The 25942-nt window shown below is 52.1% G+C and overlaps 1 protein-coding gene across 17 annotated transcripts in view; it reads left to right on the forward strand.

The window, feature by feature from the left end:
- Nucleotides 1-25942, forward strand: part of Tsc2 (TSC complex subunit 2) — a 35661-nt gene that overhangs the window by 1320 nt on the left and 8399 nt on the right. For 4 of the 17 annotated variants that reach the window (XM_021150057.2, XM_021150058.2, XM_029471416.2 and 1 more), the window contains 25 exons: nt 495-581; nt 1640-1750; nt 2564-2708; nt 3563-3680; nt 4929-4977; nt 5302-5427; nt 6328-6401; nt 8257-8383; nt 9179-9322; nt 10091-10228; nt 10690-10793; nt 11028-11109; nt 12332-12487; nt 12902-13018; nt 16596-16718; nt 17435-17541; nt 17744-17894; nt 18927-19049; nt 20243-20377; nt 21526-21715; nt 22477-22570; nt 22904-23006; nt 23174-23268; nt 24335-24463; nt 25681-25845. In XM_021150057.2, the coding sequence (XP_021005716.1) occupies nt 495-581; nt 1640-1750; nt 2564-2708; nt 3563-3680; nt 4929-4977; nt 5302-5427; nt 6328-6401; nt 8257-8383; nt 9179-9322; nt 10091-10228; nt 10690-10793; nt 11028-11109; nt 12332-12487; nt 12902-13018; nt 16596-16718; nt 17435-17541; nt 17744-17894; nt 18927-19049; nt 20243-20377; nt 21526-21715; nt 22477-22570; nt 22904-23006; nt 23174-23268; nt 24335-24463; nt 25681-25845 (2993 nt within the window). The remainder of the gene's footprint in view (nt 1-494; nt 582-1639; nt 1751-2563; nt 2709-3562; nt 3681-4928; nt 4978-5301; nt 5428-6327; nt 6402-8256; nt 8384-9178; nt 9323-10090; nt 10229-10689; nt 10794-11027; nt 11110-12331; nt 12488-12901; nt 13019-16595; nt 16719-17434; nt 17542-17743; nt 17895-18926; nt 19050-20242; nt 20378-21525; nt 21716-22476; nt 22571-22903; nt 23007-23173; nt 23269-24334; nt 24464-25680; nt 25846-25942) is intronic. The other 13 variants (XM_029471417.2, XM_085833066.1, XM_029471419.2 and 10 more) reach the window with 7 other exon arrangements.

The following is a 25942-nucleotide window of genomic DNA, read 5'->3' on the forward strand; positions in this document are numbered from 1 at the left end:
CTTAAAAAACAAACAAACCAAACCAAAACAAAATGCTGGGTGATGGTGGTGGTTGGTGTATGCTGCTAATCCTGCCCAGCACTGGGGAGGCAGTTCAGTATAGACAGAGCTACACAGAGAAACGCTGGAGAGACAGAGAAAGGGATGGAGCGAGGGAGGGAGGGAGAGAGGAAAAAAAAAAACCTGGGGGCTGGTGAGATGGCTCAGTGGGTAAGGGCACCCGACTGCTCTTCCAAAGGTCCAGAGTTCAAATCCCAGCAACCACATGGTGGCTCACAACCATCCGTAACGAGATCTGGCTCCCTCTTCTGGAGTGTCTGAAGACAGCTACAGTGTACTTACATATAATCAATAAATAAATCTTAAAAAAAAAAAAAAAAAAAACCCATTGGTTTACAGGGGAAATGCAGAACAACGTGTAGATGGTTTATGGGCAGTGGGTAAGAAGACCTCTTTTTAAAAGCTCTGCCCTTTTCCTCTTTTCTCTTCTCTAGGAACTGAGTGGTGAATGCGGCCTCAACAATCGCATCCGAATGATAGGGCAGATCTGTGATGTGGCGAAAACTAAGAAGCTTGAGGAGGTGGGCTTGTCTCAGCTGCACCGCTGGCGTAGTGCATGCCCACCGCAGGCTTGCCTCAGCTGCACTGCTGGCGTGGCGCATGCCCACTGCAGGTTTGCCTCAGCTGCACTGCTGGCGTGGCGCATGCCCACCGCAGGTTTGCCTCAGCTGCACTGCTGGCGTGGCGCATGCCCACCGCAGGCTGTAGAGCATCTTCAGTCTGCGGCTGCTGCCTTGAGCTGTCTTTTCTTGTTTTTGAGATGTGCTATGTAGCCCTGGCTGGCCTGGTAGTCACTGTGTGGGTTAGGCTGATACGCTGTGAACTTGATGTGGTCTTCCTTCCTCAGCCTCTTCAGTGTAGATCAGGACTACAGGCATAGCCCAGAAAGCTAGCTTTGTGATGAGTCAGTTTCTACCATTTTAGAGAAATTTAGCTTTCATCTTAATGATGTGGAAGCTTCTAGAAATGCCCTAAGTGCAACCTGAGAGACTTACCTTGGTGGTAGCAAAAGAAATGAGCTTTCCCTGAATTCCTGGAAAAGCTTATGGCTATGTACGTCTGCTTATCCTCTTTGTAGTGGTGGTGAAGGGGTGGTGGTTGAGACAGGGACTTACCATGTAGACCAGGCTGGCCTTGGATTCAGAATCGCGTGCCTGTACCTCCAGTGCCAGGATTAGAGGCGTGCACTGTCGCTGCACTGTCACTGCCACCTGGCTTCAGAGCGGATCTGGAACATTTAGTCGGGGCTCACTCACACAGGAACACCTTGGAGTGGGTGTCTGGGGCAGATGCCTGTTTAGGGCTCCATCTGTGCTGCTTGTTCTAAGCACCATGGTGCCTCTGAGTGCAGCGAGAGCTACCAGGGACTCCCTGGCAGGCGGCTTCCCTGTCCTGCCCGGTCTTTTCCAGCCCGAGATCCAGGGCCCATTAAACAGACTTGACTGGGTGTCAGATGTGGAGGCAAAAAATGTCACGATTTTAACTCAGAAGGCCCTATTCGGTGCTCTGTGTTGCCCTTTGCGGGGTTAAGGTCCCTGGAGGCTACATCCTTCTTACTGTCCCCTTTTTGTTATGGCAGCATGCCGTGGAGGCACTTTGGAAGGCTGTCTCAGACTTGCTACAGCCAGAGCGGCCACCAGAGGCCCGACATGCAGTTCTCACCTTATTGAAGGCCATTGTACAGGGACAGGTAAGGGGCGGGCTGTGAGCCTGTGGGATGAAGGCAGACCGTCACCGTTTGAGCTCCTGCCTTTGCTGGGGTGCCAGGGCAGGGTCCAGCGATTAACAGGCCTGACTGAGTGTGAGGACATTCTGGTGTCACATGTCTGGTGGCCAGTCACTGTAGCTCCTGCATTCTGGTGTCACGTGTCTGGTGGCCAGTCACTGTAGCTCCTGAGCCTCCGTCTTATGTGGAAGTAGAGAATGACAGCTATAGCTACTGGGGGTGGCTCAAGTAGTTTGTGCAGGGTATTAGGGTATGGTGGTTGTTAGTTTGCTGTTACTGACCAGTTATGGCCACTCCCTGTCCTTCTCTAGCCATTTAGGTTTCAACTGGCCCTTTAACCCCCATGGTCCTCTGTGCATTCCTGGAAGGGTCTTCCTCTAGGCCATTCTCTTCCTTGATAGTCTAGCCTCTCCAAGAGCTGTGGTATCTCTCCTAAGGGCTGTGGCACCTCTTCTGGGGCTAGATCTTTGTCCTCCCAATATGTGGGCACACTAGTCTAGCCTGACTCCTGAGTTGGGCCAGAGCAAGAGCTTTACTGTCACACTGTGTGCCTGTCCCTAACCATGTCCAAGCTTAATGCATTAGGTGGTATATACATGACATTCAGCTATTGGCTGGTGCCTCTGGCCACTGTCTGAACCTGTGATATTACTGACCTGCCTTCCATAAGGTGCTTCTAGAACAGGCATGTCTGGAGTCTTGGGTCCTTATGTACTTCTTGGCATTTTGAAAGCTGCATGGGAAATGCTGGAAAGGCTCTATTGTTTTTGTCTTTAGGGTGATCGTTTGGGAGTTCTCAGAGCCCTCTTCTTCAAAGTGATCAAGGATTACCCCTCCAATGAAGACCTCCATGAAAGGCTAGAAGTTTTTAAGGCCCTCACAGACAATGGGAGGCACATTACCTATTTGGAAGAAGAGCTGGGTAGGTGTCACACAGAGAGAGGAGAGAGATGCCTGAGATGAGAAAGGGTGCTGCAGTTCATGGGGTGGCCTGCAGGAGGCACAGGGCCATTTACCATTTGCCTGGGGAGCTTATCAGTGCCCTTCTGGGATTCACTGCAGACCTGCTGCTTGAAGTCTTTGGCTTGCAGGGCCCAGAAGGTGCCTTTGAAATGAGTGGTGTGTTTATCTTTGGAGAGGGTGCTGAATCTGCGTGCCTGGGTCCTGTCTTCTTCCCTGTCACCAGTGGACCTGTGTTGTTACTCTTTGTCAGTGTGGCTTGACATCCCAGCCTGGTCTCTGCTTGCCTCCTGTCATATGACAGTAAGAGGTTTTAGTACGGTTAAGACCTCCTTTCCCTTTGGTGAGAAAAAAAGAAAAACTGGGGAGTAAGTCAGCTTGGGGCTCTGCTATTCTGATGCCCAGAAATGGTCCTCGACTGCTGATCTGCCTCTGGGACAGGTGCTGTTACAGTTTGCCATCAGATTCTCTGAGGCTGTATGGCCTGCAGCCTTGCCTGTATCTATATATTCTTTTATCTCTAGAAAAGATAAAAAATCACTTCTAGAGATTTTTTTATGGGGTTGGGATCTGCTAAGAACCTGCTTCCTGAGTAAGAATTTTAATGTTTGTGTGCCCTGTAATGGAGCCAGTCCTTGAATGGAACGTATGCTACTTTTATCTGCTCAGTTCCAACACCCAGGCAGAGCAAGTGTCTGTGCAGGGCTTGCTCAGACTCCTGCTGAGCCTCCTTGGGTCCGGTATGTTGCAGTGATAGGATGCAGACCGATCTTCCTGGAGGAGGAGGAGGATATAGCCTCATCTTTTCTCCTACAGCAGAGTTTGTCCTGCAGTGGATGGATGTTGGCTTGTCCTCAGAATTCCTTCTGGTACTTGTCAACCTGGTCAAGTTCAACAGCTGTTACCTTGACGAATACATTGCATCAATGGTTCAGTAAGTAACAATGTAACGAAGGGCTGAGGTGCAGCTGAGCAGTAGAGTTGCCCTAGCATGTAAGAGACCCTGGGTTCCACTCCCTGCCCCAGAAGAAAGAAAGAACTTTAGTGTCTCTTTGATATCAGTTCCACGGTTTTGGGTCTCAAGCTTAGCTCTTTAGGATTAATGATGTCAGTGAAGCTACCAGATAAATGAGATTGCCAGTGGACAAGTGCAATTTATTTATTTATTTATTTGGAGACAGGGGTTTTTCTTTGTATCTGTGGCTATGGGGGGGGGTTCTTTGTATTTGTGGCTATCCTAGAACTCAGTCTATAGACCAGGCTGGCCCTGAACTCACAGAGATCTGCCTGCCTCTACCTCCTGAATGCTGGGATTAAGGTGTATGCCACCACCAACCACCATAAGCACATATTTTTATTTTTATACTTTACTTTGTTATTGTTTTTTTTTTTCACGTGCACCATGGCACATGTGTGGAGGTCAGGGGACGGCTTTGTGGAGTCTGTTTTCTCCTTCCCACCTTTACATGTGAACTGAGGACAACACTCATGTTTGTAGATTTATGCAGCAAGCACTTCACCTGCAAGTGTCTCACCAGCTCCCTTTTCCTTATGTTTTTCCTTTGTGGTTTATAGACAGGGTCTTACTATATAGTTCTGACTGGTCTAGAACTCACTCTGTAGACCAGGCTGGCCTCCAACTTAGAGAGATCCACCTGTCTCTGCCCCCTGAGGACTGGGACTAAAGGTGTGCTCCACCATGCTCAGCCCCTTTTTGTCATCATTTTTTATTGTATTTTAATAATTTATTCATGTACATGAGTATTTTTCTTGCATATATGTCTGTGCACCATTATATGCCCTGCCTGCGGAGGCCAGAAGGTATCAGATACCCTGGTTAAAGATGGTTGAGAGCCACTCTTTGGGTAGTGGGAATTGAACCTGGGTCTCCTAGAAGAGCAGATGGTGCTCTTAACCACTGAGCCATTTCTCCAGCCCTGTGTGTGTGTGTGTGTGTGTGTGTGTGTGTGTGTTTGTTTAAAACCATCTTGAGATCTCAGTGGAAGCATAGACTTCGTTTGCTTTACACCATGCACTCAGCACTGGGCATGTGGTTGGCACAGAACAGGCACACTATGGACAAGCCACTCAGATAACTGATACAGTGGAGAAGCAATAAACTGTAGTCATAGAGTCTACTTGAGACGCTGTTTGCCTGACTTCAATGTTCTTCTTCCTGCAGCATGATTTGTCTGCTATGCATCCGGACAGTGTCCTCTGTGGACATTGAGGTCAGTTACTCCCGGCTTTATTTGTGGAAGGCTGGGGCTTGAGGTCAAGCCCTGCTGCCATTCTCTGGCTGTGTGGATTCTGGAGGCTGCTTAGCTTCTCTGAGCTGTAGGCATGTACTGTCAGGACAGTTGGGTGCTCTGCATAGTGTTGTAATAGCTTAAGATGGGAAGTCGTGCTTACGATGGCTGATGGCAGCTAACAGCCCCTCCCAGTGCACGCTCACTCTCGCTTACCCGCACTGTGGTTCCTACAGATTCCTATGCTCAGGCATAGGTAGGAGGATAAGAATTGGGCACCAGCAAGATGCTCTACCCCTCCTGCAGGTGTCCTTGCAAGTGCTGGATGCTGTGGTCTGCTACAACTGCCTACCAGCCGAGAGCCTGCCTCTGTTCATTATCACCCTGTGCCGCACCATCAATGTCAAGGAGCTGTGTGAGCCTTGCTGGAAGGTAGGCTTCTCCCAGGCTATTTCTGGGAACTCCTTCCCCAGGGCAAGCTCTGCTGCTGTCAGCACCTGACAGGACAGGGCTGTGTTATCTTCAGTGAATGCTGCTAGACTTTTGGGATCACCAGACATTGAAACGCTGAGGACATCCTGGTGGCCATTTCCCAGGTGTTTGAGTTGAGGCCCAGGTTTGGGAGATGTTTTGAGGGTTTGTCTTAGGGTTTCCATTGCTGAGAAGAGACACCGTAACCAAGGCAACTCTTTTTTTTTTTTTTGGTTTTTCGAGACAGGGTTTCTCTGTGTAGCCCTGACTGTCCTGGAACTTACTTTGTAGATCAGGCTGCCTTTGAACTCAGAAATCTGCCTGCCTCTGCCTTCCAAGTACTGGGATCAAAGGTGTGCGCAACCACTGCCCGGCTCCAAGGCAACTCTTATAAGGGACAACATTTAATTGGGGCTGGCTTATAGGTTCAGCAATTCAACCCGTTATCATAGTGGCAGGAAGTTTGGCAGTGTCTAGGTAGATACAGTGCTGGAGAAGAAGCCAAGAATTTATATCTTGATCTGGCTGCAGTCAGGAGAAACTGTCACATTGGCAGCTAGGAGCGGGGTCTCAAAGCCCACTCTGCAGTGACACACTTTCTTTAACAAGGCTACACCTCCTCCAATAAGGCCACACCTCCTAATAGTGGTACTTCCCATGGGCTAAGCATATTACAACTGCCACAGGGCTCTGTCATCTTCTGTGTTTGTAAGGAGGACACAGTGAGCTTGGGATCAGGTGGGATTGCAGAACAGTGTCCATGCAAGGCAGGCTGAGGCTAGGGCTCCACCCCGCTAGAGCCTGGGGCTTATATCACCTAACCCTAATGGGGTCTCTGTGTGTGTGTGTTCTGTTTTCCAGCTGATGCGTAACCTTCTGGGCACCCATCTGGGCCACAGCGCCATCTATAACATGTGCCGCATCATGGAGGACAGGTGAGTGCGTGTGTGTGTGCCAGCAGGACAGGTGAGTGCATGTGTGTGTGCCAGGAGGACCGGTGAGTGCATGTGTGTGTGCCAGGAGGACAGGTGAGTGCATGTGTGTGTGCCAGGAGGACAGGTGAGTGCATGTGTGTGTGCCAGGAGGACCGGTGAGTGCATGTGTGTGTGCCAGGGGACAGGTGAGTGCATGTGTGTGTGCCAGGAGGACAGGTGAGTGCATGTGTGTGTGCCAGGAGGACAGGTGAGTGCATGTGTGTGTGCCAGGAGGACAGGTGAGTGCATGTGTGTGTGCCAGGAGGACCGGTGAGTGCATGTGTGTGTGCCAGGAGGACCGGTGAGTGCATGTGTGTGTGCCAGGGGACAGGTGAGTGCATGTGTGTGTGCCAGGAGGACAGGTGAGTGCATGTATGTGTGCCAGGGGACAGGTGAGTGCATATGTGTGTGCCAGGGGACAGGTGAGTGCATGTGTGTGTGCCAGGGGACAGGTGAGTGCATGTGTGTGTGCCAGGAGGACAGGTGAGTGCATGTATGTGTGCCAGGGGACAGGTGAGTGCATATGTGTGTGCCAGGGGACAGGTGAGTGCATGTATGTGTGCCAGGGGACAGGTGAGTGCATATGTGTGTGCCAGGGGACAGGTGAGTGCGTGTGTGCCAGGTGAGGGTGGGTGGCTAGGGTCAGGAGGAGGCTTTAGATACTTGGCTGGTGTTGATGAGATTGAGGTTTTCTTGGGTTTTTGGTGGTTGTTCTCCATTCGTATATGACCTCCCATCTTCTGCTTCTTCTGGTCCAGTCATGGTGTTCACACTTAGGCTTACCTTCTGTCCTAAGCCTCATGGCCATTGTGTGGGCCTTTCTAGTCTGCTACAGTCTAGACTTACGGCCTGATGTCCGCACTTCACCCTGCAGCCAAGCCATTACAAGTACTGATGCTTTTGTCTCCAGAGGTGGCTCAGGTTTGCCCTCTGTCTAGTAGACACCCACATCAGCGCTCCCCGTTTTGCTTCTCTGACGTCCATCATTGCCTCCTGAAGTATACTGTTGTAGAGCAACCTAGTGAGATTTCTCTTTCACAGACCATGTTAGCCTTTGTTTGAGATTATAGTGGTCTCAGTGCAAACAGACCCAGTGGAAGTCTTAGGCCTATCTTAGTCCCATAAACCTCTTTTGCCTTGCCTTTCTTGGCATCCTCCCTCCTGCCAAGGATCTTCACGTATACCTGTCACTCCTGGTAAGATGGTCTCACTTTTGCTGCATCCTGAGTGTTCTGTGAGGTCCCGACACGTGCTTAGCTACCTGGCTTCCTAGGTAGTTCTCACTGTGTCCATGGCTTCTCAGCTGGGGTTTCAGGTGCAGCCTTTGCACTTGTGAGATTCTTTGTTTGTTTGTTTGTTTTCTTGTTTTTCTTGTTTTTTTGAGACAGGGTTTCTCTGTGTAGCCCTGGCTGTCCTGGAACTCACTTTGTAGACCAGGCTAGCCTTGAACTCAGAAATCCGCCTGCCTCTGCCTCCCAAGTACTGGGCTCAAAGGCGTGCGCCACTACGCCCGGCTCACTTGTGAGATTCTTAAGTCTGTCTTCCACCAGGCTGTTAGTACCATGCGGCCCATGGTCTTGTTACATGAGTTCTGTGTCTGATGAGAACCCATGTGACCGGTAGTGACTGGCTGAGCAAGTTGGGAAGGAATCACAGTTGCTGCTGGCCTCTTTGTTCCCTGCCCATTTCACCAACCACACTTCTGCACCATAAGTGCAAGTGTCTCCTGGGGACACTGCCAGAGCCCAGCTCTGCCTTGGGTCCAACTCTGAGCAAGGACTCTGCTCACATCTGTCTTTCTGGGGAACGTTTTCAGATCCTACATGGAAGACGCCCCACTGCTGAGAGGAGCTGTGTTCTTTGTAGGGATGGCACTCTGGGGAGCTCACCGGCTCTATTCTCTCAAGAACTCCCCCACATCTGTGCTGCCGTCTTTTTATGAGGTAAGGTGCTTTCTATACCACAGCGGATTGGAGAAAGTGGGAGAGCTTGCATCAGGTTTGCCCACCTGTCTGGCTGGGGCTGATGGGGCTGGGCCTGAGCAGCTATTTCCAGTCGCTTGCTTTTTAACTGTGGATGAGAGGGCCATAAAAAGGATTTATTCTCAAGAAAATGTTTTATCGTACAAATTGCATCTCCTGCCCAGCAGTGCTGAGGTACCCAGTGTTGCCCCTGGGATAGCATTCCTCCTCTCAGTGCTGGCTCCCTTCTGTCAAATAGTGATCGTTCCAGCTCTCTGGAAGATGTTCACAGCATGGCTTTTGTTCTGTGGTACCCTGTGGTGTCCAGAGAACTTCCCTGTGTGCTTGTATTTAGTTCTCACTGCTCCCTGGTAAGCTGAGGTCTTCATTTTATAGCAGAGTTGCTCAGACAAAGTGCCTTTCATCTGGTTGTACAGTCTCCCAATCTGTAGGGGTCCTGCAGTTCTGTGCAAGGTGTGATCTTTATACATTGCATTGCTTACACCACAACTTAGCACCCATCAGTTTGTGCTGAGACAATACTGTACTTTTGTTCTGGAATTTGGAGTTCCTGTCTCCTCCTAGTCAGGCCTTTTGGAGGTGGGGGCCTTGAGCCTTACATAACAGATACCTTTCTGAGTTCCACACATGCTTTGTGGGCCTGTGTGTGAAGTGCTACCCATCCATGCATTTTACACCCACTTCTGAGACAGGATAGGAGACAGGAGCTCTCATCCTCTATGAGGCATAACACTGCCCCATGGTACTGTGTTTCAGGCTATGACCTGTCCCAATGAGGTGGTGTCATATGAGATTGTTCTCTCCATAACAAGACTCATCAAGAAATATAGGAAGGAGCTCCAGGCTGTGACATGGGATATTCTGCTAGACATCATTGAACGACTACTTCAGCAACTCCAGGTAAGTCAGGAATGCCAGAAAGGACTAAGCTCCCAGAGAGGCAGGCTTGTCCCTGCTGGGAGGTGTATATGCGTTCTGTGCGTCTGGGCCCTTTCTTGGGGTCTGAAGACTTGATGTGGATGTTTTTTGGTGACTCTTGGTGCTAGTTTGTCTTCCATTGAAGGACAGAATTTGTTTTTCCAAGTGTGCTCCATTCTTTTGGCTCTAGGAATATTCAGTAGGTGAGCAAGGCCTGAGCTAGTTGTCCAAGGCAGACCAAGTGACAAGACAGGTCACCTTCCTGGCTTGAGTAGGCCCCAGAGGCAGTTTACAGAGCATCTACACTGCCATCTGTGACTTTGGAGGACAGCGTAAGTGGCACAGTGCTAGAGAAAACACCAGGGCCACAGGCTCTCAGGAATGCAGGGCTCTGTGAGGTGAGGCCAGCATCTGGCTTAGTGCAGCCTGGGGCTGGAGATGAAAAGGGGACAGGCCAGTGGAAGGAAGACTGTGACTGGGAGAAGCATGCAAGGGTTTGAAGCTGCAGGATTTTACCTCCTGTTTGTTCAACCTCTGTTCCTGTAGGAGGAAATGGGTCATAGCAGTGGTTTCCACCTCTCTCTCAGATGGCCTAGTCAGAGAATATGAGAGAGAGAGAGAGCGAGAGAGCGCGTGTGTGTGTGGGATGGTGTGGGTGTATGGTAGATGGTATGTTTGTAAGTAGCTCCTCTCAAGCTGTGTTGAGAGGGTAAAGGAAATTAGGTTCTATGATGTATCTTGGTACTGTAGAACCTGGACAGCCCAGAACTCAAGACCATCGTCCATGACCTGCTGACCACTGTGGAGGAGCTATGTGACCAGAACGAGTTCCATGGCTCGCAGGAAAGATACTATGAACTGGTGGAGAGCTATGCAGACCAGAGACCTGTAAGGACCCTATACTGGTGGAGCTGCGGGGAATGGTTCCCATGGAGCTTTGGTTTCTGATTTTCAAGTAAATGATGGACAGGCTCCTGTGTTCCTAGCTTTGTACTCCAGCAGGAAACCTGGCGCATCAGCTCGCAGGCTTGTGTGGGTTTGTTAAAGAGCTTTGTGTTAGCCTAACAGTCAGTCTCCTCCCACCTGTGTGGGGGAAGGTTCTGGGCTGGTTCCACAGAGCCCAGCTATCCCAGGGGGCGGCAGTCATTTTGCCAGGGTTACTCTGTCCACTGCCAGACTATTACATAGCCTTGACAGGGGTCTCTCACTTCTAGGAGACAGTTGTTCTTGCTAATTCCGCATGGGGCTGTGAGGTAGCTAATCTCGGAGAAAACTGCCTAGTAGCAGGTTAGCAGCACCTGCAGAAGGGCAAAGAGCTCTCTGACCTTAGAACTGTTTTCCTTCGACAGGAATCCTCTCTCTTAAACTTGATATCCTACAGAGCCCAGTCCATCCACCCCGCCAAGGATGGCTGGATCCAGAACTTGCAGTTGCTGATGGAGAGGTTCTTCAGGTAGCGGAGCCTCTATTATCCCTTTGTCTCCAGGGCACTGTTTATGATCTCAGGAAATTCAGGCTTTCCTTTCTGAGCCTCCAAAATCACGGAGTGAGTGGGAAGGTTGGTCTTTCCGTGGGTCATGGCCTCTGGCCCACATGGCGGTGGATTCCATGAGGGTGGTCCCCGCCAGCTGTGTTGGGCCCACAGCAGTGTGCTGAGGGCGCTGCAGCGGGCCTGCTCCTCCCCCAGGAATGAGTGCCGCAGCGCCGTGCGCATCAAGGTGTTGGATGTTCTGTCCTTCGTGCTGCTGATCAACAGGCAGTTCTATGAGGTGTGCACTCAGTCTAAAGCCCAGGCGGGGTGTGCTTGGGTGGGGCTGGCTCTGGGTTCTGTCTGCTCTGGGCCTTGTGCCTGCTCCTTACCTGCTCCAGCCGAGCCAAGGTCTGCTTGGGGTCTTACCGGCTCCCCTTTATGCATGCTTTCAGCTGGCTTTCTTCCTCCCTGTACATTCCATAGTTTGTTTATTTTGTCATGTCCTGGTTGGGCCCTGTGTTGGGCCTGGAGGCTGAAGAAGCAAGGTAGGTACTGCACGCTCCTGGAGCTCTGGCCTGAGTCCCACTCAGAACCCAGGAGTTTCTGAACAATCTGGATTGACTTCAGAAGTCCTCCTCTCTGTGTTGTTCTGGGGAAGGACTCAGGATGCATGCCTATTGGGCAGGTGCTCTGTCACCCTTCGGCACAGTCTGATGGGTGGTGTCTGTCTCTGTAGTCATTTCTACTGTCCAGCATCCCTTAGTCCTATTACCAGCTGCAGACTGCCCTAGGCCCCACCAGGTGGCCTTGTGGTGTCTTCCCTACCTCTGTGCTCCCTCAAGTCTGTGGTATTCTGGTTTTGGGGAGCACTATTAGTGCTTGACATTCTGTGTGGCCTTTTTTGCACCTCAAATAGCTCTTTCTCCTTCTGCATGACCCTTGGGCCTGACTTCCCAGCTTCCTTGGCGCCTCCTTCTTCCCCTCCCAGCCTTTCTGTACTGCACACTCTGCTCATCTCCACTATGATCCGGACCCTCCTCTGTCAGGGAAGAGCACATCCTTTCAGGATGGTCTTCTGGATGCTCTACCGTCCCTTCAGGATGGTCCTCTCCCTTACCAGTTGGTGTTTAGCTGCTCTCTTCCCGTTATCTTCTGCCAGTTCTGTGAAAGTGCTCCTTGCAATGTCCTTGTTATAGTAGTTTCTTTGATGTCAGAGTTTCCCTTTGCCCAACACACACACACACACACACACACACACACACACGCTCATGTTGATACATGGCCCTCCACTTAGGAGGGTTCTTTGTATATGTGTGTGTTAGACATGGAACCCAGGGTCTCACACAGACTACAGGAAGTATCCTTCACTGTCTAGCTTTTCTGCAGGTTTTTTTTTTTTTTTTTGTGACACCTTACCTGCCTCTGGTCTGTGTCTTGAGGGAGTCACAGAGTCAGTGAAGTGTGTCCCCTGCCCACTGTGGGAATGAATGGTGACCACCTTCACCTTGTGCTCGATGCAGGAGGAGCTGATTAACTCGGTGGTCATCTCACAGCTCTCCCACATTCCCGAGGATAAAGACCATCAGGTCCGAAAGCTGGCTACTCAGCTGCTGGTGGACCTGGCAGAGGGCTGCCACACCCACCACTTCAACAGTCTGCTGGACATCATTGAAAAGGTGAGAGCCATTTAGAGGTCTGGGCTGGCATGGACAAAGCCCTGTGGCTAGACGTCACTGTGACTGATGGCTGTCTCCACGGGCAGCAGAAGTGTGTGGTGTCAGCAGGCCGTGTTGAGCCACCTTGCTTGGCTGGTGTACTGCCTCAGCACCTTGCAAATGAGCGTCCTGCCACTCTCAGGGATCTGCGCCAGGCATCTGGAGAATAGCACAGAGCAGGGATCCAGGGCTGCAGCCCACATCCCCCCAGAGAGGCTCCTTTGTCCTTTCAGTTTTGAAATATTTGTGAACAGTCACTTGTGAGAGGTATATCTTTCCTCCTGAGAAGCACAGGAGGAGTACTCCTGGTAGTTAGGTCTGTGGGGAACTGCCTGTGAACCGTGACTTGGACCTTACATGCTGGCCTCTTGGAAGGTGATGGCGCGCTCACTGTCTCCACCCCCGGAGCTGGAAGAAAGGGACCTGGCTGTGCACTCGGCCTCCCTGGAGGATGTGAAGACCGCGGTCCTGGGGCTCCTGGTCATCCTTCAGGTGGGTGCTCTGCCAGGGGAGAAGGCTTGCTGGAAGCTTCTCTAAAGAGATGTGTGTCCTGGAAACCCCAGCTCTGATGGGGTTACAGGGATTGCGTGGTACCACTGAGCGGCAGTATGAAGATGTGACCAAGCTGTGAGAGGCCTGCAGTCTGCAGCAGGCGAGCCTTCTCTGCTCTACAGTTACTCTGTCCTTGCTGCCCAGAGCTCCCTCTGTTGCCGCCGCCAGTACTGTTCCTGTAGCTGCTGAGTGGAGAATCTGCTCTTGCCCTGCGGCTGCTTGCTTCTGGGAGAGCTTTATTGGGATACTGTGGCACATATCATATGGTGCCCTCCATTATAGTCAATAGCCCATTGACTATCAAGCCGGGCGTGGTGGCGCACGCCTTTAATCCCAGCACTTGGGAGGCAGAGGCAGGCGGATTTCTGAGTTCGAGGCCAGCCTGGTCTACAAAGTGAGTTCCAGGACAGCCAGAGCTACACAGAGAAACCCTGTCTCGAAACCCCCTCCCCCCCCCAAAAAAAAAAAAGCCCATTGACTATCAATATGTCCACAGGGCTGTGCAGCTGTCCCCACAATCAATTTACTAGGTTGGTTTTTCTGTTTGTTTGTTTTACTTTTTTGGGAGAGGGCCTCATTATGTAGCCTAGTCTGGCCTTGAACTTCAAGTAGTCTTCCTTCCTCAGCCTCTGAGAGCTAGGACTATAGAACCGAATGACCATAAGACACTGTCCAGTTCCAGCCAGTCAGCCTATACCTGCTGACCGCTGTTCCCCACTTCCTCCAAGGTCCTGGGGCTGCTGCTCTGTCTGTTCCCATGGAGACATTGTCTTGTCCTAGATGTTTCACATACATGGCCTCGTATGTGGGCCTCCGTGGTTGGCTTTCACCTAGCATCCACGCTGTGGCGTGCGTGTATCAGAGCTTCATTGCTTTTCAGAATGCTCCATTGTGTGCATGGCCCACTTGCTGTGGTCCGTGGCTCCTCCCCGTGGCTGCCTTTGCTGGGCTGGATAGCGTTGTGCAGACCTAGGAGGCATTGCTGAGTCACACTAAGTCTGTGTAACATCTGAAGCATGGTCACAGTTTGTGAGGTTTTCTTTTAGTGTGTTCATGTGTGTGTCCATACATTTGTTTGTGTGTGTGAGTATAGTCACACTCTTGCCACAGTGTGCACTTGGCAGTTAGGGAACAGCCTCAGGTGTCAGTCCTCACTGTTCACCAGTTTGTCAGAGACTCTCGGTTACCACTGACTACTATAGGCCAGTAGTCCTAGGAGCTGATAGGGATTCTCCTGTCTCTGCCGCCAACCTCCCCATGGGAGCACTGGAGTATAGATAGGTGCTACCATGTCCTGCTGTGGGTGGGTTCTGCGGATCCAAATGCTGTCCTACACTTGTGTAAATAGTCCTTTGCCACCTCATGCCCAACCCCCTTCTTAAAGGTAGGACCCGCCCAGGCTGGACTGGCTCTGAACTCTTGGGGCTCTTCCTTCCGTTTCCGAGTGCTGCTGTTAGAGGTCTGCAGTGCTATGGTCAGCTTGCTGGGCTGCTGTGCACTCAGACTGCGCCCTTCCCCACACTCGCTAGCCTCGTATGCGTTCTGGCTTCTCTACCGGAGTATGTAGTTTTCCATATCTAGATCACGTCTGGGCTTTGCCATGTTGTTGTTGTTGTTGTTGAAAGAAGCTCTCATTATCTTGTTAAGGCTATTTTAAATTCATGATCTTCCTCCTCCACTTGATGCATACTATGATGCCTACCTCCTAGCATGTAGATTTGTTCCTTTCCTTTCCTTCCCTTTCCTTCCCTTCCTTTCCTTTTGTATGTGTCGATACAGGTCTCACTAGGTAGTCCAGGTTGGCCTGGAACTTTCTTTGTAGTCAAGACTGTCTCTCTCTAGGGTGCTAGGATTACTAGTGTGGGCCACTATCTTGGCACAGTGTTTGGCTTTTTAGTTTAAAAAAATTATATTTATTTTATGTGTGTGCTCACGCATGCACTTAAGTGCCATTTATGTGGGTGTCGGGACAGACAACTTGTGGGAGTTGCTTTTCTCCTTTCGTTTTGTATATCCCAGGAACTAAAATGAGGTCATCGGGCTTGGTGGCATGCCTTTAGCTATGACGCCCACTCGCCAGCTTTTTTTGAGTGACAGGGTCTCTATGCTTCTATGGGCCTAGAACTCACTCTGTAGACCGAGCTGACCTCAAACTCACAGAAATCGCCTGCCTCTGCCTCGGCCTCTGCAGTGTTGGGGTTAAAGTCCTGTTGCAGTTGAGGCTGGCCTACTTCTGGAGATCCTGTAGCTTTTATCTGACAAGGTTACGTCATCGGCCATCACACCCAACTGGCATCCAGATTGTCAGTGGCATAAGAAGAGCGCCATAGCTCCTGGGATCTTCTTGGGCTTTCATCCAGAAGAGCTCAGTGCTCTTTCCCTCCCTGCTCTGTTGAAAGGAGCAGTTACTCTGTGCCACATTTTCTGGGTAGCGCAAGAGAAGGATTTCTCGTCCTACCTTAGAAGTCTAGTTGTGAGACCAGGTTCCTGGCTATAGGCTGAACTATGCTGTATTGGAGGCAAAGTCTTGGCCTGGTCATTCCCTTACAATAGAAATGGCACGGTTCTCCCTGTTCAACCCCGTGGAAGGGTTAGATTCCCTGCCAGCAGTAGCCGTCTAAGGCCCCATATGTCCTTTCTCATATTGTCCATCATGGGTATGGTTTGTGTTAGGTTTGTCACCTCCCATGGTCTGGGTTTGGTGGTGTGCTATGAGACTGGGAAATCGAGAGTCAGTGGCACTCACCTTTCACCCCAGCGCTCCGGAGGAAGGCCAGAGAACACAGAGAGCTTCAGGTCAGACAGGAAAACAAACAAAACTCACAGAGGAGCCGGGCGTGGTGGTGCACGCCTTTCATCCCAGCACTCGGGAGGCAGAGGCAGGTGGATTTCTGAGTTCGAGGCCAGCCTGGTCTACAAAGTGAGTTCCAGGACAGCCAGGGCTACACAGAGAAACCCTGTCTCGAAAAACCAAAAAAAAAAAAAAACCTCACAGAGGTGACCTTATCAGTTCCCACTGCTCACTTCCGAGGCTCAGGGACCATGACGGCCCCTGTGGCAGCATGGGTCCTTTCTCCTGGGTCTGCCTGTCACCTGCAGGGAGGGCTAGAGCTGTGTTGGGATGGTGTGGGGCTGGGAGGAAGGGTGCTCCCAATTCACCCTTTCGGTGGGGTGATGCCTCTTGCAGTGTGTTCACCCTACCCAGCCCCTCTTTGTTGACCTCCTTAGTCTTAGAGGACTGAAATTCCATGCTGGCACATGTATGTATAGTGGTCACCGTTTCTGGCACATGGAGAGTGGGTCACTACTGTGCAGTGCTAGGTGTTTCCCTGGTTTGCTACCTGCTGTCCTGCTGGTAAGATGGCCACATAGTGAGATGGCTCCTTGACTGAAAGGTAGAGAGGGAAATGGTGGCTGCTGCTGGATAGTCTTGAGAATTGATGCTGTTTCCTCTGGCCTGGGGCAGGTGCCGTCTCTCTGGCTGCTGTCAAAGGATTGATGCACTCTTTCTCGGCAGACCAAGCTCTATACCTTGCCTGCCAGCCACGCCACTCGAGTGTATGAGAGCCTCATTAGTCACATCCAGCTCCATTACAAGCACGGCTACTCCCTGCCCATTGCTAGCAGCATCCGGCTGCAGGTAAGACTGCCAAGAGGGTGACCACTTGGGGGCCAGCATGCTGCCCTAGGCTTGATGGATGTACAACAGTCTAGAGAGGCAGTTGGTGGTCTAGGAAGGGACCTGTGCAAGGCACATTCCTCCTTCACATCTGCTATGTCTGTTCTGCCAAGGACCTGTGCCTTTCCTTGGCTTACACTCCTTGTACCTCTGTGGCATATTACTCTGAAGTCACACAGTTGTCCAAGCTCGGGGCACATTGGCCTCCAGGCTTGGCAAACAGTTCCAGTGCTTCTGGTGCTGAAGAATCTCCCAAGAACCTGAAAGATGGGCTCCTTTGGATGTAGCTAGTAGGGAGAGGGGAGGACAGGGATGGACAGGGCTTGACAGCTGCTGACATCTGGTCACCCTGATACCTCTGCTGAGTAGAAGTCACTAAGAAGGAAGCCCTGAGGTCTCCAGGCTCAGTGGATAACCTGTTCTTTAAGGGTCCCAGCCTCGTCAGTCACTGTGGGGAAGCCCTGGGGCTGTGAGAATATTTTGCTGTTAGATGTCAGCGACTGTCTATAGCTACCTGGGAACCAGATAGCTCCTGGGGAGAAGTCTCCTTCTGCGTAGGACACCAGCTCAGAGGTTCAGGCTTTGTTGTATTGAAAGTGCTAAGTGATTAGGATCTCTCCGCCTGCCGTGGAGTCAGGCTCGTGGCCTGACTGAATGGCCACTTTTCTCCCTGGTAGGCCTTTGACTTCCTGCTGCTACTGCGGGCCGACTCGCTGCATCGACTGGGCCTGCCCAACAAGGATGGGGTCGTGAGATTCAGCCCTTACTGCCTCTGTGACTGCACGTATGTGTGGCAGGCCCTCCCTCGGGCTCCAGGGTGGACTGGTCAGGAGATGAAGCTGGGTGTTGTCTGCCTAGTCAGGGTTATCTCATAGGAGGAACTGTACAGAAGGGATGTCAGCAGAAGCTGGGGCCAGGAGGGGCCGTGTCAGTTTAACTTGTCCAGTGTGGAGCTGCCTCAGTTGTTTGTCCATCTGCCTCCACAGGGAACTGGATAGAGCCTCAGAGAAGAAAGCCAGTGGGCCCCTTTCACCTCCAACTGGGCCCCCTAGCCCTGTGCCAATGGGCCCTGCTGTGCGACTTGGCCACCTACCCTACTCCCTGCTCTTCCGTGTCCTGTTGCAGTGTTTGAAGCAGGTGAGAAGTATATCAGATTCTTGAATCAAACCCAATTTCTCACCCTTGTATGAGTGAAGTTTTACAACAGGACTTAAATATGTAGCCAGATAACAGCAGCCCTAGATCACCATGCACCTCATAGGGAGGGAACAGGTGGACGGACACTCCTGTCTTAGGAGCATCTACCAGGTAAGTCTGAAGTCAGGCCTGAACAATAGGGAAGGCCCAGAAACAGGAGTCAGCAAAGCCTAGAAGTGGGTGGTATGGTTTTGTGCAGTGAGAGGTGTTAAAGACGCCAGGCAAAAGACCAGGGCAGTGAAACTGTGGGGGCACTGGAGGGAGTAGAAGGCCCAGAGTCCCTGGAGATGCTGGAGCTGGCAGGTTGTCTCCTGGGAGTATCTAGGCCTTCTGTCACAAGAGTGTTGATGGTTTTCAGGACTGATTATGGTTTGGCTGTGGGAGTGGGCTTTCTCTGATGGAGATATGACCAGGCAGAAGCCAAGAGCCATGTCCTCTCTGTGGCTGTGGCCTTCGGCTGACACTGGCTCTCTCTCAAAGATCTTGGCTGATGGATTGTCGTGTGTTCTCTTGCACCCACAGCTATGACTTAGCTTTCTGCCACAGTGTCATTGTTGGAGACGTTTAGCTGGAATAGAAGTTGTTGGGGGGGGGGGGGAGTGTTGGCAGGCAGTCCCTGGGCCCTCACTGGGCAGGTGAGGGACGACAGAGCTAGTTGGAAGAAGATGTAAGTTGTACTGAGAAGATGGAGGAGGCACTGGCTCTCTGCTGGGTCTCCACGCAGACACTGGCCTCTGGACCACAGCCTCTGTTGGCTGTCGAAGGTGCTGCCCATGTCCAAGGCTATCTCTGAGCAGTGGCTGCTCGTGCATTTGAGGGACAGAGGTCAAGGCTCCATACATACCTTGTGGCAAAGTAGCAGCAATCCAAGCCTCGTAGCTGTGCAGCAGCACGCAGCTTCAAGTATGGATGGACCCTTGTGTTACCAAGGTCTAGAGAGCCCCGCCTCCAGCACGAAACCCTTCCCTGTAGGAGAGCGACTGGAAGGTGCTGAAGCTGGTGCTCAGCAGGCTGCCGGAGTCACTACGCTACAAAGTCCTCATCTTCACCTCCCCCTGCAGTGTCGACCAGCTGTCTTCTGCCCTCTGCTCCATGGTAACGAACGCCCTCCACCTGCGCCAGCTCCAGTGCGCTACAGTTTAGGCTTTCTCCTCCATATAGGCTGTTCCTCACAGATACTTATACTGTCTAGCTGGGGTCCTGTGTCTTTCAGAATAAGCCTTGACACCAGGCCATGCTCCTGGGGCTATACTGCCCAAAATGCCCTAGGGATCCCACCCATCCTATCCCAGATATGAGCATTGGTGGTCCCTAGTCAAGGATACTGTCTTAGGGTTCCATTGCCGTGAAGAGACACAGTAGCCACAGCAGCTCTCATAAAGGACAACATTTCATTGGGGCTGTGTCTTAGTCAGGGTTTCTATTCCTACACAAACATCATGACCAAGAAGCAAGTTGGGGAGGAAAGGGTTTATTCGGCTTACACTTCCATACTGCTGTTCATCACCAAAGGAAGTCAGGACTGGAACTCAAGCAGGTCAGAAGGCAGGAGCTGATACAGAGGCCATGGAGGGATGTTCTTTACTGGCTTACCTCCCCTGGCTTGCTCAGCCTGCTCTCTTCTAGAATCCAAGACTACCAGCCCAGAGATGGCACCACCCACAAAGGGCCTTTCCCCCTTGATCACTAATTGAGAAAATGCCTTACAGTTGGATCTCATGGAGGCATTTCCTCAACTGAAGCTCCTTTCTCTGTGATAACTCCAGCTGTGTCAAGTTGACACAAAACTAGCCAGTATAGGCTGCCTTACAGTTCAGAGGTTTAGTCCACTATTGTCGTGGTGGGAAGCATGCAGGCAGATGTGATGCTGGAAAGCTAGCTAGAGTGCCACATCTGGATCTGCAGGCAGCAGGAAGAGATAAGTGAGCCACTAAACTCACCCCCCAATGACCCACTTCCTCCAGTAAGGCCCACTTACTCCAACAAGGCCACACCTCCAGTAGTGCCATTCTCTGTCTATGGGGACCACTTTGATTCAGACCACCACAGATAGTTACTGCCTGCATTCCCTAGACTAGAGCACGGTGTGTGTGTGTGTGTGTGTGTGTGTGTGTGTGTGTGTGTATGCGCGCGCCCTTGTGAGATATTGTACTTGGACTACATTGTTACGAGTTGAGGGTTTTCTCACAAAGACCTCTGCCTGGAAGGGGCTTCCCTAGCCATGACTCCTGGCCTCCTAAGAGTCCTGCCGTGGAGCAGAGGTTTTAGGGCTGTGTCTTGTATGTTAGCTTTCAGCTCCAAAGACCCTTGAGCGGCTCCGAGGCACCCCAGAAGGCTTCTCAAGAACTGACCTGCACTTGGCTGTGGTTCCTGTGCTAACAGCATTAATATCTTATCACAACTATTTGGACAAGACCAGACAGGTGAGAGATGGGAAGAGGGACAGTGGGACAAAGGGGCTCTCAGTGAGCTGGCTGCTGGGCCAGAGTGAACTCAGTTGGCTTTGTTCCATGCTGTGGGCCACTACCTGTCAGCCAGCCAGGGAGTGTGGGCATCTGAAACCCAGGCTCTACAGAAGTTGTCGGTTCTCTGCAGGCTCCGGGCTTTGATAATGACCCTTGGCTGTGCCTGTTGTCTTCTCCTCAGCAGGACCTCCCCATTGAGAAGCACCCCTTGAACTCTTTCTGTTAGGTTTGGGGACCTGTGACCAGACCAGCTTTAAGAAGTGTGGTGGTTGGTCAGGACCCCTGGCTGTCATTTCCTTTATCAGAGCCACATAGTGCTCACTTCTTGTCCTGTGCTGTTCTCTGTCATCCTCCCTGTGTTCCCTAGATTCTACTATGTCTCCATGACAAACTGGTACTATTGCTGAGGTCAGGAGCCTGCTCACAGTGCTGGCAGCCAGGAGGGGGACTGGGCTCAGGCCTGTCTTCCCTGACTGCGGCACCACTGGGAACTGCTGCTGAGGCTCCGTGCACAGGCCCAGCTTGAAGGGAACTCCCTTGCACATTGGGCTGTGCTCTGCAGTCCTTGCTGCCATTATGACTTCTCAGCTAGCTCAGAAGGCTCTCTGACTCTACAATGTTTCTGAGGGTTGGCTCCAGGAAAGCAGAAATATTCTAGGACAATAAGCCCCAGTCTGTAGCCTGAAATGCCATTTTACTGTTGTCTTCATAGAGGACACTACCCAGGAGGGACTTGCTACACCAGTTGCTGCCTCCCCTGAAGGCCAGTTCTTTAGAAGGCCGAGAGTGATGGGGTTGTGAGTCCAGGACATCTAGTTTCATCATATGGGCTATAGGCTGAGGTGCCATCTGTGAAGCTGGGCCCACTTAGACTTTGAGGGGCATTCCTAAGACGTGCTCTGATTCTCCTCAAGAGTCATCTCAAAGCAGGCGAAAGAAAGAAAGGAGAGAAAGGAGAGAAAGAAAGAAAAGCAAACAGGCAGGCAGGCAGGCCTGGGGCAGAATCTGGTATAACTGAGCAGCTTGGCCCTCTTGGGCAGGGGGCAGGGGACCTTGCCAGCTGATGGCAGACAGACCCAGTGTATCTTGTATCTTGCTTTCCTCAGCGTGAGATGGTGTACTGCCTGGAACAAGGCCTTATCTACCGCTGCGCCAGCCAGTGCGTGGTAGCCTTGGCCATCTGCAGTGTGGAGATGCCCGACATCATCATCAAGGCGCTTCCTGTCCTGGTGGTGAAGCTCACACACATTTCTGCCACAGCCAGCATGGCCATCCCGCTCCTGGAGTTCCTGTCTAGTGAGTGTGTGGTTCTGTTTCAGGGCCTGTGCATGTGTGTCTGTGAGGCAGACCCTTGACTATAAGCCTGTACCTGTGAGCACGTCCCAGCCCTCCTGACTGTGTAGTTTGGCCTCCCTGGAGAACATGGTTCTTAACACTTTTGCTGCCTCAGGGCCTTGCCTCTGCTGCCTGCTTAGTGCTTTGCTATCTGCTCTAGGATAGTCTATTCCTTTTCTTTCTGCTCTAAGCCTGCCTGCCATCCCCAGCCTCTGCCCCATGCCTACACTGGCTCTTTTTAGCCTTCTCTCTCCTCTTAGAACACATGGATTTTGCCAATTTAACCTGCTTTGTCCCTCCCTTGTCAGAACTCGCAGAAGTTCGGGGCATTGTACTGGTCCCCTTTCCTACCTCCCTGTGTATCTGGGGCAGTAGCCTTGGATGTTGAGATACTAGACAGCTGGGTCAGCACTTGGTGGGCATGGCCAGGGTGGGAAGGCAATGCTTTGAGGGCCACAGGAACTTAGTTTTGCTTACTACCCCGTAAAGATTCTTAGCATATTTGCAGCTCATGACTCACACGGCTGCAGGTCATAGGCTAGGTTTGGTCTGGGAACCATAGGTCGTGTGTCCCTGAGATGGGGAGCTGAGACCCTGGTTTCAAAGGTGATGTTTAGCTGGCTGTGGATAGCCGCCCTGACTTTTGGGAATGGAGCACAGTGTGCTGATGTCAGTCTGTAGCTGTGGCCTGGGCTCCCCTGATGGCTGTCCTTGTGTCACAGCTTTGGCCAGGCTGCCCCACCTCTACAGGAACTTTGCTGCAGAGCAGTATGCCAGCGTGTTTGCCATCTCCTTGCCATACACCAACCCCTCCAAGTAAGTCTGCTTGCCTGGGCCCCCCAAAGCCATGGCCCAGTCCCAGCCTCTTGGAGTATAGTCGGCTCCAAGCTTAAGAGTCTCTAGAGAAGCCGGGCGGTGGTGGTGCACACGGCACTCGGGAGGCAGAGGCAGGCGGATTTCTGAGGTCAAGGCCAGCCTGGTCTACAGAATGAGTTCCAGGACAGCCAGGGCTACACAGAGAAACCCTGTCTCAAAAAACAACAATAACAATAACAACAACAACAACAACAACAAAAAGTCTTTTGAGCCTCATGACAGTTCCCCTGAAGCCAAGAGGAAGACCAGAGTATCTATCTATCCTTCTACCAGGTTCAACCAGTACATTGTGTGTCTGGCTCACCATGTCATAGCCATGTGGTTCATCAGGTGCCGACTGCCCTTTCGGAAGGATTTCGTCCCTTATATCACTAAGGTTAGTCCAAGGGCCATGGGGGAGTGGGAAACGGCTGGGGCTCCGACCTAGGAGCTGGCTGTGCTGAACTTTCTACTGGGCTCAACCTGAGGTGGGCATGGGAAGAGAACTGCAGATTTGGTCTCGCATGGTCCCCCTCATGGCTTGTGTCTCTACCCCTACTCCAGGGTCTGCGTTCCAATGTCCTCCTGTCTTTTGATGATACCCCTGAGAAGGACAGTTTCAGAGCACGGAGCACCAGTCTTAATGAGAGACCCAAAAGGTTCGGGGGCTGCTGGGGATATACCTGATGTCAAGTGGGGTGGAACCCTGGGCTGTGACATGTGATTAGTGACCTAGGCCAGTGAACATGGGACTAGGAATGAAGGGGTGTCATCGTACATGGTGACCTGAGTCTCAGATGCTCTGGGCAGGACCTAAAAGGCTGCCAGTGCTTCCCTTTTGCTAGATTGGCTTATAGTCTCCAGCCCTGTGGCGCCTGTGCCAGCATCTTGGCCTCTCTGGGCCAGGATTACATACAGGGTTGGCCCTTACTGCGCTGGAACACATGTAAAAGATGGCAGCTATGCCTTGGGCCTGGCCAGGGAGAGCCCAGAGACGTCTCCTTGGTCCCATGGTCTCTGGTTAGCCCAGCCTTTTAGCCAGAGCCACCCCTCTTCCTCCAGAGCTTGCTCATCAGGGACACGCTCTTCACCGTCACAGCTGCTTGTGCCAAACCTGAGAGCAGAGCTGTGCTGGCCCTCATTGTTCCGTTTGCCCTGCCTCATTGCCCTGCCGCCCTGCCCGCCCCGCTTCCCGCGGGCTACCTCAGCTCTCCTTGGGTGGGATACGGCACTTTCCAGTGCAGCCTCTACTCAAGCCCCATGGTTGGGGCTGAAGAATGTCAGTTTGACCGTCCTTGGCCAGAGCCTTGTTCTCTCAGGGGCTTGTGTTAAGAAGTAGCCTTTTTCCACAGTGAGTTCCAGGGCCTGGCCTCAAGGCCTCTCTATGGGGTAAGCGGGGCTATCTGGTCTGCCTAGCCTGGAATCTGCCGTGCCGGGCGATCCACATTTAATTTGCACTGATGTCTTTTGTTTTGGTGTCATGCGTGAAACCTTACATTTTTTCTCAGTCGCATTTACAAGCTGTATTTTTATGCATTTTTGTTTTCTGTTTCTTCCCCTGCTCACTGTCCTTTGGCATGGTTCTGTTGTTCATCTCACCCGCGGGACCTCTCCATCTTGACCCTGTGGCCTGGGACCTTTCCTCCTCACCCCTCCAATGGCTTGTTCTCCCATTCCTGGGAGCTGGGCTCTCTGGGGCTTGGGGCTTCCTTCCTCGCCCGGTAGTTTGAGGATAGCCAGAGCCCCCAAACAAGGCCTGAATAACTCTCCACCTGTGAAAGAATTCAAAGAGAGCTGTGCAGCCGAGGCCTTCCGGTGCCGCAGCATCAGTGTATCTGAACATGTGGTCCGCAGGTAGTGGGGCTGTGTCGGGTGGGGGGCACGGACCTGGAGCTTGGCCCCGTGAGCACCCGGGTGGTAGTGCATGGGGCTGCATGCATGACCTCCTCGCCTGCTGGCAGCAGCTCTTCCTGACAAGAGCCGGAGGACAACCTGGCCCCAGCCTAGCAGAGCCTGGTGGCAAAGGGTGGGAAGGTTGCATTCTGTCCAAGCCCTGACAGCACAGTTGGCTGCACAGCCTCCTCAGAGATCATCCTCCAAGCCCTGACTAGAGCTAGAGTACATTGGGAGCCAGTGTCAGCCCCTCAGGTTGGTACCACAAAGGAGAGGCCACAAGCTTTGCAGATCCAAGTTGCTCCTGTGCAGGTGGCAGACACACACTACCCTAAGTTCGGCATTGTATTCTGCAGGGCAGATTTTCTTCTTGGGCTTCATTCTAAGAGGAACTCGAGGCTTTTGCATAGGGATCTGGGGTGGAGACCAGCCTGGAGGGGTGGGGGTGATGCTGGGCCCCAGAGGTAGCTAGCATCTTTCTGTGACTTGTGTCTGTCTAGTGATAGGGCATCTTTCCCTCACCTTCCAGCCCTTCCTGGGTGTGGCTTCAGTCACCCTGAGACCTAGCCCCGTGCAAGTGCCTGCCTTGGGTTTCTACCTCTGTATGGCTTCTGAGAGCTGGGCACAGTGATGCCCAGTAGTACCCCAATCACCTCTTTCTTTCTGGTAGACTCCTTATAACCAAAACGAGGCTAAAGAGCTCAGAATCAAACCTAGAAAAGGCCTTCCTCTGGTTCCTGGGCATGAGTGGAACTTGACCAGTTACCCCAGTTCACTCAGCCCGTCCTTGCGAGGAGGCGGCCCTGTGGGCAGAATGCAATCTTGCTCTGTCCTCCTGTGGTCTCTGAAGTCTGCATGACTAAGCTGTGGGCTGCAGCCATGGCTGACTCCTGTGTGCTTTGGGGAGAGAATGTTCTGTCTCCCCATTCTCTCAGCTATGCTCCAGACAGCGGGCTCTGCTGTGAGGCTCCTGCCTCCCTTCCTCTCTGGGATGATGTGGTCCACAGGGCTTGTGAGGTTGTAGCTCCATTAGCCACTATGCCCTGGGCCTGGTGGGCTTTCTGAGCAAGGCCATCTTGGCCATGCATGCATTGAGCTTTGGCTCCTGGTGGTAGGTGACTCAGCATGGTCCTTCCCTTGGTCCTGACCTCAAACCTAGGCATGATTTCTCCCTCTAGCAGAATACAGACATCCCTTACCAGCGCCAGCCTGGGGTCTGCGGATGAGAACTCTATGGCCCAGGCTGATGACAACTTGAAGAATCTCCACTTGGAGCTCACAGAAACATGTCTGGACATGATGGCCCGATATGTGTTCTCCAATTTCACTGCAGTCCCCAAGAGGTGTGAGGGCCACAGGACTGGGGTGGGCGGGGCAGCTGTCTACTTGTTCTCTGTGGCTGAACTAGATGCCCAGGGTGGCAGCTGCTCTGGGTTCCTG

This window comes from Mus caroli, unplaced genomic scaffold (assembly GCF_978045245.1).
Source record: "Mus caroli unplaced genomic scaffold, Mus_caroli_1 scaffold_18, whole genome shotgun sequence".
NCBI classification, from domain to species: Eukaryota; Metazoa; Chordata; class Mammalia; order Rodentia; family Muridae; genus Mus; species Mus caroli.